At 40.5% G+C, this 19,573-nt stretch overlaps 1 protein-coding gene across 1 annotated transcript in view; it reads left to right on the forward strand.

Annotated features, from left to right (window-relative positions):
* Window positions 1–19,573, forward strand: part of LOC139264081 (ran-binding protein 9-like) — a 192,622-nt gene that overhangs the window by 167,130 nt on the left and 5,919 nt on the right. Inside the window, exons 14-17 of the mRNA XM_070880174.1 lie at window positions 2,748–2,932; window positions 4,262–4,374; window positions 5,410–5,518; window positions 7,603–7,799. Of these exons, the coding sequence (XP_070736275.1) occupies window positions 2,748–2,932; window positions 4,262–4,374; window positions 5,410–5,518; window positions 7,603–7,799 (604 nt within the window). The remainder of the gene's footprint in view (window positions 1–2,747; window positions 2,933–4,261; window positions 4,375–5,409; window positions 5,519–7,602; window positions 7,800–19,573) is intronic.

Here is a 19,573-nt window from a genome sequence, read left to right on the forward strand (position 1 = left end):
GTTTCCCTAAAAACTTAATATCCAATAAGGCTTCTAGTTCTTTGTTTCGAATCTCGAAACAAAGCCCACCCTAAAGATGTCTTGCATTTTAACCACGTGTTTTCTCTGTTTATACTAACCCAGAGTTTCTTTCTGTGGACATCTCTCTCGTCCCTATCCTCTCTTTGATCCCATGAGGCTAAACCAGAAAAATGCCCACTTTAGAATCGTTATCTCTTTTATGACATAGCAACGTGCTTACGATAACTCTCTCAACTTCCATTCATTATCTTCGGCAGCAGTTTTGTTACGCTAACTTCAAATCCTATCCTTCGCATTATACATAATACTTAAACAAGGTTCAAGTCTTAACTTAAAAACAACAAATAATTGCTTAGCAACAGGAAGATTGTATATAGTACAAAGAACTATACCCTCCATTTCTCTGATTTGATACTCAATTTTGTCACTAGGTAGCTGGAAGCTCTCAATCTCCGGCCAGGCATGCAGAGTCTCTGCTGATCTCCAGCGTCACCACCTCTGCAGCTGTTAATTGCGAAATGGCTGGAGGGCCATCTGCAGTTCTCTCCCTCTCCTTGGTGTTCTCTGCTCATTTCTCCTGCAAGAGAGTAATGTCATATGTTCACCCAGTGGATGGAGAGCATTTGTTGAGGGTGACTGAGAGCGTGGCATGACATCGCATTAGGATGAGGGCAAGTGTCAGTGGTGGATGGATAGAGGGGACGTGAGGAAGTGCATAGATAGAGGGATGGGTGCGCCTGCAAGTAATTTGTTGTGAGGAGTGATGTGCTGCGCTGCAGAGTGAGAAGGTTGGCGTGATGTGCTCATCAGGATGCAAGTGAATGTGCCACTGCTCTCCTTTGCTACCCTGCTTTGATCATTAAACCACTTCCTGCATTGGATCCAGTACGCTCCTGCTGCTTCTGCCACCTCCAACCACGCCACCTTGGTTTCCCCAGCAGGCTTCTTTATCCCGATGGTAGGGAAGATTATCTCCCCCCTCCCCCCAGGTTCTCATCACCCCAAGGATCACATCCAGGGAGGCATCAGTGAAGTGGAGCGCAGCCTTTGAATGTCTTGCTTCGATTTCTGACCACCTTCTTTCTTTCCTACTCCTTCAACTTGCATGATTGGATTGTCCCTTTAAACACTGGAGTTGAGATTGCTGAATGTGGGTCGTCGTCATACCCGCTGACGCTGATTAGATGGAAACCTGGAAATAAAATGCTAATGAAGTGGCTGCGTTTAAAAAGCCACTGACCACCCAGGTTTCCCCACATGCTATCACACAAAGGGTGATAGAAGTGTGGAACTCTCACTCACAAAAAGTGGTCGATGTTAGCTCAATTAATAATTTTAAATCTGAGCTCGACAGATTTTGCTAGCCAAGGTATTGAGGGAAATTGAGCCAAGGTGGGAAAATGAAGTTGTAATACAGATCAGCCATGTTCACATTGAATGGCAGAGTGGGCTGAATGGCCTATTCTTCTTCCTATGTTACTACTGCTTCCTTTGCTTTGAATTCAGCATCTGTGATCTTTCTAATAATCCCATATCCTGAATTCAAAACGAGAAGGGCTTGTTATGAAAGTCTGATATACATACCAGCGGGCTCCATTAGGAAATTGTGTTGGAACCTTGGCATTTGAGTGTAGATTTTACAAATGAGCCTCCCTCTGCCACCGTGTAGAGCTTCATGCATTGGGAGCACTAATTGGCATATTTGGCATGGAGGGTAGTGCATCTGTTTTGCATTGTTTCTCCAACAAAGCTGCGCACTAGGATGCTAATTTGTAAACTCTGTCCCTTAACTCTTTGGAGGAGAAACAAAAATGTTATTACTGCAGTGACTTGGCCATAAAGAATGGGTAGGAAAAAAGGTTTTGTCATGGCAGATGAAGGGAAAAGCTCCATTTCGAGTCTCTGTGTCCCAGTCATTTAATCTCATAAGCATTGTGGATGCTAGTGTATATGGGTACCTCATTGCTCAGTAGAGATGACCCATTTTGGGGGAACATTTGGCTTTTTTCCCCCAATTTTTCCACTGGGACTAATGAGTACCCCATACCACTCCAGGATCAGGCAATTCAAAAAGTATAATTGTGGTAGGGTGAAGTGATGCTTTCATCCAAGGTAGAATGTTTGTACTATTGTACTCTGGAGCTTGATTTAGAAATGATTGAAGTTCTTCCCAACTCTGGGCATCTTTTGGAGCCTACTTATAGAGCGATCTGTCTGCAAGTCAGATTTTTATGCTGTAACTGCCAGGCTATGGTGGCATTTCTTTTTCTTTGGATCTTTTATCATTTTTATGTTTAAAAAAAAAAATTGTTCCGAATCCAAAAGTACTATAGTGTGTTGCTGTCAGAGCACCATGAAGCCCCCCCCCCCCCCCCACCCTCAATATTGTACATTTTTAAAATGATCTGTTTATCCTGCAGTCATATCCAGTATTTGTGAATTTAAAATTGTGCTATATTGTCCTTGCTTAAATAGTATAAAATGACTTAATTGTGGGTGGGGCAGTAGGAGGAAATGTTGCTTAATACATGTTGACAGTTCTAATGGGAGAGCAGAAGTTTGATTCGTCAGGATAAATCTTTGCAGTAATAAAAATCTTTGTTTTAAAGCCATTTTCAGTTGCAAAACTTTGCCATATAATTAATGAGATCATTGTCTACTAGGGATCTACTGGACTGCTTAAAGGGTCTAAAGCTTGCAAAGTGACTTTTTTTTCTCTTGTTCAGCCAAATTTATATCCCACAGTTGGACTGCAGACACCAGGGGAGGTGATAGATGCTAATTTTGGACAGCATCCATTTGTTTTTGATATAGAGGACTACATGCGAGAATGGAGATCTAAAATTCAGACCCAGATTGAAAGATTCCCTGTAGGAGATCGAGAAGGGGAATGGCAGACAATGATTCAAAAGTAGGTGACACATTGTCTGTTATCTACAGTAGCATTTTTAAATTTCAAATATTTAAAGGAGTTTTCTTTCCTGTGGCTTAATTCTGATCTCGATTTTAAAGATTGATGGATGTCTTCTTGCATCTATTAAGTACAACTTGTATTTCTCGATGTTAAATGCTACCAAGTATATGCTCATATATTTCAATACTTTTTATCAACTACAATAAATCTGGTCATAGTGACTGAAAAAGATGTTCAGCTGAAGGCTGCCCTTTCAATTCTTCACAAACTTGCCCTATTTGAGTGTATCCTCGTAATATAGTTCCAGTAATAGACATTAACTGACCTGGTCAAGGGACCATAGCAAGTAAAATGCAGTCTCACATCTCTCAAACTATAACAAAACTATTTCTGGGGCAGGTAATTAATTTGAAATTGTAAGAAACCCTCCTCTTCTCCTATCCAAAGGAATCTTTCTTTTTCTCTTTTTTTTTCCTCCCCAAGGTTTACAAAGCGACAAAAAGTTGTTTTGAATACAGCTAGGAATAGCTCAGTGCTGTGCCGTTGCATTAGCTCAGAGATTGGAGTGTAAGTTTAATTAAAGGATGGTCTTGTGCTTTGGGTGACCTATTAATTCTCCAGTTCAGTTTACATACATTCCTTACTGCTTAAAGCAGTAAATTTTTCTTCCCATCTCCTACTTGTTCACGTGCTCCGTCTCTCCCATGTGTGAGCATCCTTTTTCGGTTTCTTGCACATGCACGCCTGCACTCCTTCTGTCTGTATCCCATGCACGTGGTCTCTCTTTCATGTGCGTGCCTTTTCTCATGTACATGTCTTAAGGTCCACTGCTAACTTTTTAATTATAGATTTTTGTTGTCTGAGCAGATAACGGTTTCTGATTTAACTTCTGGTATCCTCTTGATAAAATTCCAGTAACAGAAGGAAGAACTAGCAGGGACACACTTTTGGTGTAAATAAACCATCATAAGTTTAAGTGCCAATTTATTTATGTTTGCTTAGTGCATTTTGCAAAATCTATTATGTTTTGTGGGATGTGCGTATGTATGCACATTTGTGGTGTATGGGTGCTGGTCCTGCAAATATGTTTACAACCGTCAAAACTCTAAAACGTACAACCTAAATGTTGAAAATTGTGTGTGTATGTGTGCCTGCAAGACTATTTCCATCGAGTTGTTGGTAAGGGTTTCCTGTTATTGCACATTTCCAGCCTGGTGTAATCAACTTTCTGCTAGAATGTTTCAAAGCGGCACTGCATGGGACTATTGTAGTGAAATACTGCTGACCCTGAGCTGTTGTGTAACTTCTTTTCAATTCAATTTCTAGAATGGTTTCATCTTACTTAGTGCATCATGGTTATTGTGCTACAGCAGAAGCCTTTGCCAGGTCCACAGGACAGGCTTTCCAGGAGGAGCTAGCATCCATTAAAAATAGACAAAGTGAGTGCAAATTGAGCTATGGTTTGATTATGCTCAGTGACAATTAAAATATCAGTATTTAGGAAAAAAAACAATCTTTTTTTTTATTGTGTTCCCTTCTGAATTTACTCAGCTTTTTCTTTCATGTAGATGTCCAAATAATGAGGAGGGTGGGACATGTAAAAATAATTTTTTCAGAGGATGTCAAGCTTTGTGGCCCGGTGATAAGCATTCAGAGGGATCTCAACCAGTTAAGCAGATATGCTAAGGAATGATGGATGGATTTTTACCTAGATAAATGTAAGGTTATGCACATTGAAACCTTAAATGTGTGTGCATGATGGAGACACTCATGAGGAAAGGAGGATTTGGTTGTGCATACTGACCTCACTGAAAGTATCCAGTCAACATTAAAAAGTTGCTATTGCATTGGGATGCAGTTAAAGACGTTTGATTTCATGTTGAAGCAAGTTACCTTAATGCATGCACACATTTGGGTTATTGTATGCTGCTTTGGATATCCTACCTTCAATGGGATATTTGATGTTTTATGAAAGATTGAGAGATGAGTGATAGTATACAACTAATATTGTCCTGAAGACATTTTGTGTAAGTATGCATGTGTCCATACTGTCAGTAGCCATGCAAGGTACCAAAACATTAGCATTTCTAAGCATCTACTACTAGTCTGAGGAGTTCAAAACAACGATTTAAACACAGCATTCTTTGTGTCAGTGTTATATATTTTGAACCCCTGATTTTTAACATAGCAGGCTGAAAATAAATTCACTCACAACTTTATTTTTGCTGTTGTGAAATCCCATATTTGAAGTGGGTAAGAAAACTGGAAATATTAAGTTATGCAGGTTTAATAAAGATGAGGGTTAGTACAGATCTGATCTTCAAAGGATCCTATTCAGGTTAAGTGGTTCTCGAACTGTAGCAAGTTAATGCCAAAAGAACCATATTCTTAAGAACATTGCAGAAGCGCACAACTATTAGATATGCCATTTTTTCAGTAAAGGTGGCCACAGTAAGCTTGTAATTATTATTTAGGAATTCAGAAGCTGGTACTAGCTGGAAGAATGGGGGAAGCAATTGAAACAACGCAGCAACTATATCCAGGACTACTTGAAAGAAAATCTAACCTCCTCTTTATGTTAAAGTAAGTAGCTGTAATTTTCCAAGGAAACTGCTTTCCCAGCAATGCAGCATGACTGGATCTGTGCTGCCTGAGATTTTTATTCTCCATATTTCTGACCCTGTAGCCTGTTTGATCGAGACTGCTTAAATAGTGACCATATGTAATCGCTGGGATCTGGGTTAAAGAAAAATCTTGCCTTGTCATAGTTTAGTATATTAAAGCTAGAAGTTCAATGAAATTGTATATGTTCTGATTAAGAACATAAGAATTAGGAGCAGGAGTAGGTCATACGGCCCCTCGAGCCTGCTCCACCATTCAATAAGATCATGGCAGATCTTTGACCTCAACTCCACTTTCCCGCCCAATCCCCATATCCCTTGATTCACCTAGAGTCCAAAAATCTATCTCGGCCTTGAATATACTCAATGACTGAGCATCCACAGCCCACTGGGGTAGAGAATAGCAAAGATTCACAACCTTCTGAGTGAAGAAAGTCCTCCTCATCCCAGTCCTAAATGGCCTACCAGTTATCCTGAGACAATGCCTGCTAGTTCTAGACTCTCTAGCCAGTAAAAACAACCTCTCAGCGCCTACCCTGTCGAGCCCCTCAGAATCTTATGTTTCAATGAGATCACCTCATTTTTCTAAACTCGAGAGCATAGGCCCATTCTACTCAATCTCTCATCATAGGTCAACCCTCTCATCCCAGGAATCAATCTAGCGAACCTTCGTTGCATTGCCTCCGAGGCAAATGTATTCTTCCTCTAAATAAGGAGACCAAAACTGTGCACAGTACTCCAGGTGTGGTCTTACCAAAGCCCGGTACAATTGTAGTAAGACTTCCTTACTCTTGTCCTCCATTCCACTTGCAATAAAGGCCAACATGCCATTTGCCTTTCTAATTGCTTGCTATACCTGCATGCTAACTTTGTGTTTCTTGTACAAGGGCACCCAGATCTCTGGACACCAACAATTAAAAGTTTCTCATCATTTAAAAAATATTCTGTTCTATTCTTCCTACCAAAGTGAATAACCTCACATTTCCCCACATTATACTCCATCTGCCACCTTATTGCCCACTCACTTAACTTGTCCATATCCCTTTGCAGATTCTTTGTGTCTTCCTCATAGCTTACTTTCCCACCTAGCTTTGTATCATCAGCAAACTTGGATACATTACACTTGGTCACTTCATGCAAGTCATTAATATAGATTGTAAATTGCTGAGGCCAATGTTTCCTTTATGCTGCATGGCCACACATCGCTCCAGGGAACCCGTGCAGTCAGCTTTTCAATGTAAAAACTGCGCATGTGCGGCATTTTAAATGGACGGAGGAGCAGGAAAATTAAAGCGAACATTGGCTGAGGCCTAAGCGCTGATGCTTGCAGCACCCCACTAGTTACAGCCTTCCAACCTGAAAAAGACCTGTTTATTCCTACTCTATTTTCTGTCCATTAACCAATCCTCTACCCACGCTAATAATTTCCCCAGCCCCATGAGCCCTTCTCTTGCGTAACAACTTTTTAATGTGGCAACTTATCAAATGCCTAAAAACAGATTCTTTCTGGTACCAGGATTACTTTGCCCTCAGTCAATGGTAATGTTTTCAGCATTGTGGTAAATTGTAGACTGGAGCTTTCTATGATCAAACATAACTGCATTGGAGAATGGAAGTGGACCTATTCATGTGTAATTTATTTAGCAGAGTAAGGATTAACGCAAGTACCATGATTCAGTGGTGAACATAAGAACATAAGAACATAAGAAATAGGAGCAGGCCATCTGGCCCCTCAAGCCTGCTCTGCCATTTAATAAGGTCATGGCTGATCTGATCATGGACTCAGCTCCACTTCCCTGCCCGTTCCCCATAACCTTTTATTCCCTTATCGCTCAAAAATCTTGTCTATCTCCGCCTTAAATATATTCAATGACCCAGTTTCCACAGCTCTCTTGACCTAACTTATTACTAACTTTAAGCAACTGGCTGCTAAAACAAAATTACAGCGTAATGGGCTATAAGTATATGGATGTATGTTTTTTTTTATTTAAACATTACTGTACAGTTCATGGAGTTTGAGAGTTGTTTGCTTTGTATTTTCTCTAGAGTGCGTCAGTTTATAGAAATGGTAAATGGGACAGATAGTGAAGTGCGGTGTCTAGGAGGTCGAAGTCCGAAGTCTCAAGACAGCTACCCAGGTAGCCCTAGAACCTTCAACAGTCCCAGCATGAGTCCTAGCCATGGGACCAATATCCACATTCTAGCAGTATGCAAAGGAAATGGTGCACACAGTCACTTTACAGGTAAATGGCTTAGATAGAATCTTCAAGCAATTTTAACTTTTTCTGCAGCATTCACTATTGCAAGAACAAATTGCATAATGTTTCCTTGATAAAGACTGGAGTGTACACCACGCTTGTTTTGCTGAATCCACTGTTATGCTTAATTACAAAGACGATGTGAAATTAATGACAATTTCATTATGTTTATCTCTCTCTCAGCATTGTCTTTGGTTCTCTCTGAATAAGGCCACATAAGATTCTGGTCATTTGTGGCTTCACTCCACATGCATATTTAGCCCAGGCACCATAGTAAATGGGAGAAACTGTAGCCCAGACCAACGTTCCTGCTAAACAGCTCGGCCACACAGCGGTCTGGAGTTCCTGCGCAGGCCGCTCTCCGGCATCTACAGGGAAGAAACCGCATGTGGGCCGCACACTTTATAAAAAAAAATAATAATAGGGGGAACATTGGCCCAGACTCGTACAAATGGAACTTCTTGACTGTTCTGTGATACTGTAAATGACTCCTGCTTGTCGGATATAGTCCCTTTCTTCCTTCTGCAACACTTTGTTCAAGGGCATTCTACCTCTGTAAAGCTTCAAACTAGCTTTTAGCCATTTATTTTCCTTGCAGTTGAAAGACTATAAATATTGGACGTAGCTCATGTTTCCAACAAATAAACTTCAAATGGTGCTTTGCAGAATATTTTGTTGAAGTCTGAAGCAAGTGGGTCATTGTCATTCTTGTTCAGAACTGCAGCAGGAAACATTTAATTGCATGTTGTACAGAGCCAGATGCATCAGCACTCTTGGTCTTAAAGGAAACTTGAAGGGTAACCGGCTTAGAGGCCAAGTACTCAAACTGTCTGAATAAAACACTTCTGAGTCTCCAGAACGGTGTCTCCAAATAGTCCAAAGAAAGTGGACTACCATAATTTGTACAACCCACACTTGGGAAGTTGCAGATGACAGTGATAATTCATACCATTCTGTCGCAATTTATGAAAAATGTTTGAACATCAGACCAGCTTATAGAGTCTAGCTGCACCTAACTTACGCTATTCATATTACAATAATTGTACTGGTAGAATTGGTTTGAGTTAGGAGAGTTGGTGAGTTTCATGCCCTGGTGGAAAACCCTTCCTTGTTGAACATAACTAAGTGTGCTGTTATCACTTCATTGTTCGTTTCACCTAAAATGCTGTAGAGTTTCTTCTGGCTAGGAGTTCACCATCTTTTTTTGAACTATCCTGTCAATTGCTTGTTTCCATTAGGGTCTCATTTTCAAACACAGAATAGCAATGTGGATAGTGAAATGTATTGAGTTCTGCTTGCTATAGAGAAATGCTTCAGGGCAATTTGAGTTTGCTGAACTAGCTCCAAAGCTGTTCAGGTGCAAAGAAGTGCATAAAATGGCAAAACTTCATAAAAGTAGCAGTAGTATAAGGGAACTATTAATGCTTCTACTTAATGTACTGAAACTAAATCAAGGAACTAAATGCAAACTTTGCCATTTCATCCTATTCTTGTCTGCTCTGATCATGATTCTGAACACTTGATAGGCACTTTGAGTTCAAAATGCATCTTCTGGAGCAGCTGTTTTAAAAAAATATTTTTTCTATGAAGATGAAGCACATTTGGAACAATTCCCATTTTGCACCCTGTGTCTGGCACATCCAAGTCATCCAGATTTTAGAAAGTTCTCTACTCCAAAAATATTTCTGCTCATTAACCTTAGATGAGCATTCCCTACTGAAGTAGCAATCCTGGAACCTCTAATTAAAATTGTCAATAGGCATTGCTGACCATTGCCCAGTAGAGCTACGTTGAGACTGCCCAAACTCATTTCATATAGCACCCTTGACATCTGCAGACAGCAATCCTATGACTATGTAGCGAGCACATGAAGCAGGATTATTTGCATACAAGGTGCCAAAACACAAATTGGAATTTTACACTCATCATATGTATACCACAGCTAGCCCCTGGTTATATGGTACACCTCTTGGTACTGATTCATGCACTATACTGCATGAATCAAAAACAAACGTACGGTTTTCCATAACTTGATCTGCATCTGCCAAAAGCTATTAAATAATGTGCAAATGCAATTGTCCATTCATGGGGATCATTAAAAACAGTTTTGCTGATTTTGTTCACTGATTCGCAAATTTTCATGGGGTGGTGAAGCAGTTTTTTTTTTTAAAAAATCAATAAAAATCAGTATTTAAAAAAAAGAATTTCTTCCCAAGTTTGACCCCCCCCCTCCCCCACCTTAAAATTACCTATTGTTTTCTTAACCAAAATCAGAGATATATGCATGTCATGCAGTTCATTGGATGTTGACATCACAGATGCACGCATGCCCCTGGACACCATTTTTATTAGAAAACAAAACTAAGTTTATGCAATTAGAATTTTTTTAAAGGATCTGGATCATCTTTAGGTGCTGCTGTATAGACTCTTTTTTTTATATTACAGCAAAGCCAGTCTTTTATTATTTTGTACGGCGCGAGGGCAACAGTGCACTGACAGTTACCATACAGATATTCTCCCGAAGATTGAGGTCATCAATGAAAGGTTGACTCGGGTCACATAAGGCATTGTTTATTAAAAACAAGATTGCAACTGTTCCCCTGTGCATGCTCTTCAACATTTTTTATTATCCCACTTTCATAGTGGCAGGTAAGTGGCTGGAACCAGACAATATATATAACATTCTTAGCTTTTACCTTTAATGTAAATTTTAAAATAACTAACCAGGGTTAATTGAGAGTTTTGATTGTGAGCCCTATAAAAATGATGTCTAAGATAAGTGTAAATAATCTTGTGTTGCCATTTAGCTTTACTAAGCCTTTTTTTTAAGTCCCTTGTTTTGAGTTTGGCAATGTTCAAAATAACTTCTTACTAAAATTTCTCCAAATTTAGCAATTTTTTCAGGTATCCCCACTGATTTTTCTCTCTCCTAAACACTAACATCTCCAATAAAAAGACTCTAATTTAACGTTTTCAACAAAAACGGACTTTAATGATCCTTATCCATTTATGATGACTCAGGATGGTTTAGATGAAAATATTAGTCATTCAAACATGATACTGGGACTTACCAAATTTTGGTTGAAACCACAAAATATGCTCTAGATGCTGCATTGCGTTTCCTATATTATGGGCAGCACAGTAAGTGCAAACAATTCAGACAGCCCTGCTAAACACAATGCTATAAGGTTTCAATGACTCAGTGAATGATTTGTTGCTCTCTCCGTGCTGATAAATCATTGGTCTCTCAGTGCAGAGATATCATCTGATCCAATTATATTTAAATTCATCTGATTCCTCCAAAGGTCCACTCAGCTCAGAGGTCCTGGCACTGCCCAGACAATCTCTTTGAAGTAACTTCAGTTCATGGTCAAGTTTAATCCTGCTGGTATCTGTCAGTGTAATTCAGGCTATTTTCAGGAGGTGGGATGGAGGGGAGGTGGTAGTGCCTGGCGATTAAACCTATTTCTCCAAACAACTGGCAGAAACACAGGAGATGTTGGGTGTGCCAGCCTGCAGACTGGATGGTTTATTCTTTTGTGGACCTGAACATCTCTGCATACATTTTATCTGTTTCCCATAATCCCATGAGTAGTGCAAAAGGTATACTAGTTCCCTGCAAAGAATAGTAATGTAGCTCTTGGATACCTTGGCAATAAGTTGAGGCAAGATACCAATGCCTGGCAGGAAATATTTCCTTTCTCAGTTTGGGGGTCAAATATTTCATCCAACCAGAAACATGCTGGTTATTGAAAGATGACTTCAGTGTTTTCTGTCATAGTACTGCACTGAACTACATGAATGAGGAAGTGCTGTGTTGTTGGAGATGCTGTTTTTCAAATGATACGTTAAACTGAGGCGCAGTCAACCTGCTCTAGTGGAAGTAAAATATCCCATGGCACTATTGGAAGAAGAGCAGACAGCTCTCCCAGTATCCTGGCCAACCCTCCCATAAACGACCATAATTTATTCTGCTTGTAGACCTTGCTGTTTTCAAAATGGCTGCCATATTGCCTAATGTTACTGCATTTCCAAAGTAATTCAATGGTTGTAAAGCAATTTGAAATGTCCTGACTACATAATACTTGTGTGTGTGTTATATATATATATATAAATGCAAGTTTGTTCTTTCTCGCAGGGTATCCACTAATAGTGCTTCTAGTGTATTTGCTTCAGTACTCTGCTCAGTCTGTTGTATGCCATATGCTGTATCAAATATTCTGAGTATCTCCCAACATTTGTTCAACAATGGTTTAAAATCAAAGGTTCATGTCTCCTGATGAAAGGTCATCGACCTGAAACGTTAACTTTGTTTCTTTTTCCACAGCCTGACCTGCTGAGTGTTTCCAGCATTTTCTGTTTTTATTTCAGATTTCCAGCATCTTCAGCAGTAGTTTGCTTTTGTTCGTGTTCAATGGGTGACCCACTTTATGTAAACTATTTCAAAATTATGGCTGTTAAGTCCCTCAATAGTTCCCAATTGAAAAATTAAAGACTGCAATTATATAGTGCCTTTCACAACTTCAGGACTTTACAGCCAATGAAAAACTTTGGAAGTGTGGTCACTGTTGTAATGTAGGAAACATGGCTGCCAATTTGTGCACAGCAAGGTCTCACAAAGAGCAGCATGATGATGACCAGTTAATCTGTGTTTAGTTGTTTGCTGAGAGAGAAATATTTGCCAGGACACCAGGGAGACCTTCCCTGCTCTTCTTTGAATGAGGTGCTCTGGGATCTTTAACGCCCACCTGAGATGACAGACTTGGTCTAATGTCTCATCCAGAAAACGGCATCACTGACAGTGCAGCACACTCTCAGTACTGCACTGGAGTGACAGCTGAGATTTTGTGTCACGTCTCTGGCGTGGGACTTGAACCTGCAATCTTTTGACTCTGAGGTGAGAGTGCTACCACTGAGTCACAGCTGACACCCTAGTTGTCAATTAAGACCTTAATTTAATTCTTCACCAGCAAATGTACCTACTGCTTAATGTGTGAGTTTAACAGAAGATTCACTTTTGCTATTGTTCTGGCTTGCAGAATAAATTTATAAACTGCAAGTCCATATTGTAGATATTTGGGAGTCTGCATGGTAGTCTTTGGGATTTGTCTGGAGTTTTAGCTTGTCATTTTGCAGTTTAATTTGGTTCAAGAAATTGTTCCTTTGTTGTAAGTACATAGAGCAGGAAATTGGTTTCCATTATGCAGATGCTCACATAATCCTAAAGTATGTGTCTTGCATAAAACAATTCGGGCAGTCTCGATAGTTTTCCATGGTTAGAGCCTCACATAAACCGATGACTAAGCAGTGGCTAGCCAAATTGATTCTGCACTACTGGGGCCATAGACAGGATATTCAGAATTGTATGTACTCTATCAAAAAAAAATGCCACTTTCAGTTCAGATGCATGCTTTCCATTCAGCCTTTACCCCCCCTGCCCCCAGCTATCCTCGCAAAATCTCCCGGTGAGATGCACATTCTCCTTTTAATCTTCCTGGTGCCAGTTCAAACCATAATTCCTACTTGATGTACTTGTTTTAGGATTGGACTTTGTGCAGCAAGTGGGAATTCTAGTTTTATTGTGAGACAAGGAATTTCCACAGACAAGGAATCCCCACTTGCAACGGTGATGTAGCTGGGATCAACAGTAAGAAGAACATCTGTGAAAAGAACACCGATCTCTTGAGGCAGTAAATCAGCTATGCTACCGTGCGATTGCGCTTCAGTGATTGATTTTTCAACCAAGGGGATAGAAAGTGTATGGATTTACGTACCTTGTATATGCCTGGTTACGCCACTGCTGCCTGCTTGCAAGCAGATTCAATACTATTCCATAGCTGCCTCCTGGCATCTCTCAATTTGGTTCCATTTGATAACATACAAGGTTATCACATGGAGCAAGCCTCACACATTTACATAATATTACTGTCTAGGTTTAACTGCAGTACACGACCAACACCTTTGGCAGATTGGTCTGATGATTATAACTCCTTCCCTTCCTAAATTTGCTTTTTTTGGTATGCTGTTAGTGTGTGGAGGATATGGCTTGAACTGTTGCATACCTTTGAGCATCCACCACATGCTATAATCCTAAATCAGAATTCTAAGATCTGTTTGTATCAGTAACTTGAGATACTTCAAATTAATAGGATAATGGATTTCAACTATTTGTGCTCCCTGAAGCTCCATGGTATGTACCTATGTGGCACACTGACAAAGCTTGGGCATTCCTGCCCTAAACTACCAACAAATTACAGTTTGAATATTTTAAGCTATTTCAATCTATCACATTACAACAGACGAAAATTACATTTTGATTACAAACTCCGACATCAAAATAAATAGGGGAGACGCCAGATGTGATTAAAGAAACTCTCTAATAAGTGGACTTTCACTAAATATCTGACCTTTATACTAAACGAAGGGAGATGGGAAATAAACCTTGTTCCCAAAAGGGCAAGGCTGAGAGCGGAGCGGTAGAAAAGGGCGGTCTGTGAGCGGCACGGGAGAACAATCACAGTGACGTCACAGCACAAGGAGGGACAGCCGGGGTAAATTATGGGTAAATATTTAATGTAATGTACCTATAACTTAAACTAGATCAAGTAATTAGTTAAAAAAAATATAAGCTAAGGTGATTAAATATTTAATTAATTAAAGTTTTTATATAAGGATGACAGTGCATATGGTGTGCTACAGCTGCAGCATGTGGGAGTTTGTGGAGAGCATAGTCATCCCGGACAACTGCATCTGCAGTAAGTGTTTGCATCTCGAAGAACTTCGGCAGAGTTGTTGACCTGCAGTCTGAGGTGCAGACATTGTGGGGCATCAGTGAGGGGGAGAATTACCTGAACACTTTGGTCCAGGAGCCAGTCACACCCTTTAGGTTAGGTAGTGGCCCCGGTCTGGTTAGTGGTCAGAGACAGGAGGGTGTGACTGGTAGTCAGGCAGGTAAGGGGACCTTGGGTGCAGTGCTGGAGGAGCCTCAGCCTTTGTCCTTGTCCAGTAGGTATGAGGTTCTTAGAAACATAGAAAATAGGTGCAGGAGTAGGCCATTCGGCCCTTCGAGCCTGCATCACCATTCAATATGATCATGGCTACCCCATTCTTGCTTTCTCTCCATACCCCTTGAAGCTTTTAGCCGCGATGGCCACATCTAACTCCCTTTTGAATATATCTAACGAACTGGCCTCAACAACTTCCTGTGGTAGAGAATTCCACAGGTTCACAATTCTCTGAGTGAAGAAGTTTCTCCTCATCTCGGTCCTAAATGGCTTATCCCTTATCCTCAGACTGTGACCCCTGGCTCTGGACTTCCCCAACATCGGGAACCTTCTTCCTGCATCTAACCTGTCCAATCCTGTCAGAATTTTCTATTTCTATGAAACCCCCTCTCATTCTTCTAAATTCCAGTGAATATAAGCCTAGTCGATCCAGTCTATCTTCATATGTCAGTCCTGCCATCCAGGGAATCAGTCTGGTGACCCTTCGCTGCACTCCCTCAATAGCAAGAATGTCCTTCCTCAGGTTAGGAGACCAAAACTGTACACAATATTCAAGGTGTGGCCTCACCAAGGCCCTGTTCAACTGCAGTAAGACTTCCCTGCTCCTATACTCAAATCCTCTCGCTATGAAGGCCAACATGCCATTTGCCGTCTTCACTGGCTGCTGTACCTGCATACCAACTTTCAATGACTGATGTACCATGACGCCCAGGCCTCGTTGCACCTCCCCTTTTCCTAATCTGTCACCATTCAGATAATATTCTGCCTTCCTGTTTTTGCCACCAAAGTGGATAACCTCACATTTATCTACATTTATTCTGCATCTGCCATGCATTTGCCCACTCACCTAACCTGTCCAAGTCCTCCTCACAGCTCACACTGCTACTCGGCTTAGTGTCATCTGCAAACTTGGAGATATTACATTCAATTCCTTTGTCTAAATCGTTAATGTATATTGTAAATAGCTGGAGTCCCAGCACTGAACCTTGAGGTACCCCACTAATCACTGCTTGCCATTCTGAAAAGGATCTGTTTATTCCTACTCTTTGCTTCCTGTCTGCCAACCAGTTCTCTCTCCACGTCAATACATGTGCTTTAATTTTGCACACTAATTATTTTTTTTGTGTGGGACCTTGTCAAAAGCCTTTTGAAAGTCCAAATACACCACATTCACTGGTTCTCCCTTGTCCACTCTACTAGTTACATCCTCAAAAATTTCTAGAAGATTTGTCCAGCATGATTTCCCTTTCATAAATCCATGCTGACTTGGACCGATCCTGTCACTGCTTTCCAAATGCACTGCTATTACATCTTTAATAATTGATTCAACATTTTCCCCACTACCAATGCCAGGCTAACCGGTCTATAATTCTCTGTTTTCTCTCTCCTTTTTTAAAAAAGTGGGGTTACATTAGCTATCTACTGATCCAGAGTCTATAGAATGTTGGAAAATGACCACCAATGCATCCACTATTTCTAAGGCCACTTCCTTAAGTACTCTGGGATGCAGACTAACAGGCCCTGGGGATTTATCGGCCTTCAATCCCATCAATTCCCTAATACAATTTCCTGACGAATAAGGATTTCCTTCAGTTTCTCTTTCTCGCTAGACCCTCGGTCCCCTAGTATTTCCGGAAGTTATTTGTGTTTTCCTTAGTGAATACAGAACCAAAATATTCAATTGGTCTGCCATTTCTTTGTTCCCCATTATAAATTCACCTGATTCTGACTGCAGGGGACCTACATTTGTCTTCACTAATCTTTTTCTCTTCACATATCTATAGAAGCTTTTGCAGTCAGTTTTTATGTTCCCAGCAAGCTTCCTCTCGTACTCTATTTTCTCCCTCCTAATTAAACCCTTTGTCCTCCCCTGTTGAATTCTAAATTTCTCCCAGTCCTCAGGTTTACTGCTTTTTCTAGCCAATTTATATTCCCCTTCCTTGGATTTAACACTATCCTTAATTTGCCTTGTTAGCCATGGTTGAGCCACCTTCCCCGTTTTATTTTTACGCCAGACAGGGATGTACAATTGTTGAAGTTCATCCATGTGATCTTTAAATGCCTGTCATTGCTTATCCACAGTCAACTCTTTAAGTATTAGCCAGTCTATCCTAGCCAATTCACATCTCATGCCATCGAAGTTGCCTTTCTTTAAGTTCAGGACCCTAGTCTCTGAAGTCCATGTGCCCTGACATTTTTTTTTTGGGCCGCGCGGGCCCATTCAAAATACCACTCATGCACGGTTTATCTATTCAAAAGCTGCCAAATCGGCTGCGCGACATCCCTGGAGCGCTGCACAGTACATGGAAAATTGTTCATGCTGCCTATGTGGATGAGGGCAAAGTCTGGATCCACCAAAGGGTGGATGAGCAAACTGACCATGCCACCCTGATACAGGAGGCCATTCAAATTGGAGGAGTGAAAAGGAATATAATAGTGGTACATGAGAACATAAGCAATAGGAATAGCCAATTTGGCCCCTCGAGCCTGCTCTGCCATTTAATAAGATCATGGCTGATCATGGTAGGGGACAGTATAGTCAGGGGGATAGTACTGTTCTCTGCAGCCGTGACCAGGAGTTCCGAAAGTTGTGTTGCCTGCCCGGTGCCAGGTTAAGGACATCTTGCAGCTGGAGAAGAACTTGGAGAGGGAGGATCCAATTGTCGTAGTCTACATAGGAACCAATAGCATAGGTACAACTAGGTACAAGGTTCTTCTGAGAGTTTGAGGAGCTAGGGTCCAAATTGAAACGCTGAACCTTAGTGTTAGCCCTGATTAAAGGATAAAGACTGTCGAGAGAAAAGATCGTAGCATGGAAAATCAAGATGTAGAATCAGTTTGGGTGGAGCCAAGATACATGGGGCAGAAAATACTGGTGTGAGTAGTTTATAGGCCCCGAACTGTCGGGCACAGTATAAATCAGGAAATTAGAGGTGCATGTAACCAGGATAATGCAGTAGTTATGGGGGGGACATTAATCTTCATATAGACTGGGCAAACCAAATCTACAACAGTAGCATGGAGGATGAATTCATTGAATGCTAGTTTTCTAGATCAGTAATTTAGGAATCAACTAGGGAAAAAGCTATTTTAGATCTAGTATTGATCAATGCGACTGAGTTAATTAATAACCTTGTAGTAAAGGAGCTTCTGGGGAAGAGTCGTCATATGATATAATTTTATATTGAGTTCAAGAGTGATTTAGTTAAGTCCAAAAGTAGGGTCTTGTATCAGAACAAATCAAACTCTGTAGGTAGGTTGGGAAACTAGATTAAAAGATATAACGGTAGATAAGTAATGGCAAACATTTAAAGAAACAATTTATAATTCACAAATATACATTCCCTTAAGGAATAAAAACCCCCATGGGAAAAGGGGTCCAGCCTTAGCTATCAAGTTGAAGATAGTATTAGATTAAAGGAAGAGACTAATGTTGCCATAAAGGTAGCAAGTCTGAGGATTGGAAGGATTTTAGAATTCAGCAAAGGAGGACCAAGAATTGAAGGAGAGAAAATAGAATAAGAGAGTAAACTAGCAAGCGACATGAAAACAGATTGAAAAACTTCTTTAGGTATGTAAAAATGAATAGATTAGCAAAAGTAAACATGGGTCCCATACAAGTGGAGACGGGAGAAATTGTAATAGGGAATAAGGAAATGACAGAGACATTAAACTTGGTATCTTTCACCATGGTAGAAAGCACAAAAAAAATTCCGGATATAGTGGGGAACCAAGGGTTCAGTGAGTATAAGGAACTTAAAGAAATTAGCATGAGTAAAGAAATAATACTGGAGGAATTAATGGGGCTAAAAGCTGATAAATCCCCTGCACATGATAGCCTGGATCCTAGGGTTTTAAAAGAGATTGCTACAGAGATAATGGATGCATTGGTTTTAATCTTCCAGAATTCCCTTGATTTTAGAATGATCAACGCGGATTGAAATGTAACAACGTAACCTCGCTGTGCAAGAAAGGAGGGAGAGAGAAGACAGAATCAAATGGCCAGTTAGCCTGACATTAGTAGTAGGGAAAATGCTAGAGTCGATTACTCGGGGCATGGTAACAGGGTACTTGTAAAATCATATGATTGGGCAGAGTTAACAAGAATTTATGAAAGGGAAATAGTGTTTGACAAATCTGTTAGTTTTTTTTTAAGGTTGTAAGTAGCAGAACAGATAAGGGGGGAATTAGTGGATGTAGTGTATTTGGTTTTCCAAAAAGCATTCAATAAGGTGCCACACAAGAAGTTATTGGGCTCATGGGGTTGGGCGTAATATATTAGCATGGATTGAGGATTGGTTAATGGACAGAAAACATAGACAGAGAGTAGGAATAAATCGGTAATTTTCAGGATGGCAGGCTGTAACTAGTGGGGTATCGCAAGGATCAGTACTTGGGCCTTGGCTGGTTACAATCTATATCAATGACTTGGATTAGGGGACCGAGTGTAATGTACCCAAGTTTGCTGACCATACACAGCCAAGTGGGGAAACTAAGTTGTGAGGTGGACTTAGAGGCTGCAGAGGGATATAGACAGGTTAAGTGAGTGGGCAAGAAAATGGCAGATGTAATATAATGTGGAGAAATGTGAAATTATCCACTGTGGTAGGAAAAATAGAACAGCAGAATATTTTTTAAATGGTGAAAGATTGGGAAATGTTGGTCTTCAGAGGGACCTGGATGTCCTTGTACATGAATCACAGAAAGTTAACGAGCAGGTACAGCAAATAATTAGGAAAGCAAATGGTATGTTAG

Source organism: Pristiophorus japonicus, chromosome 5, assembly GCF_044704955.1.
Source record: "Pristiophorus japonicus isolate sPriJap1 chromosome 5, sPriJap1.hap1, whole genome shotgun sequence".
NCBI lineage: Eukaryota > Metazoa > Chordata > Chondrichthyes > Pristiophoridae > Pristiophorus > Pristiophorus japonicus.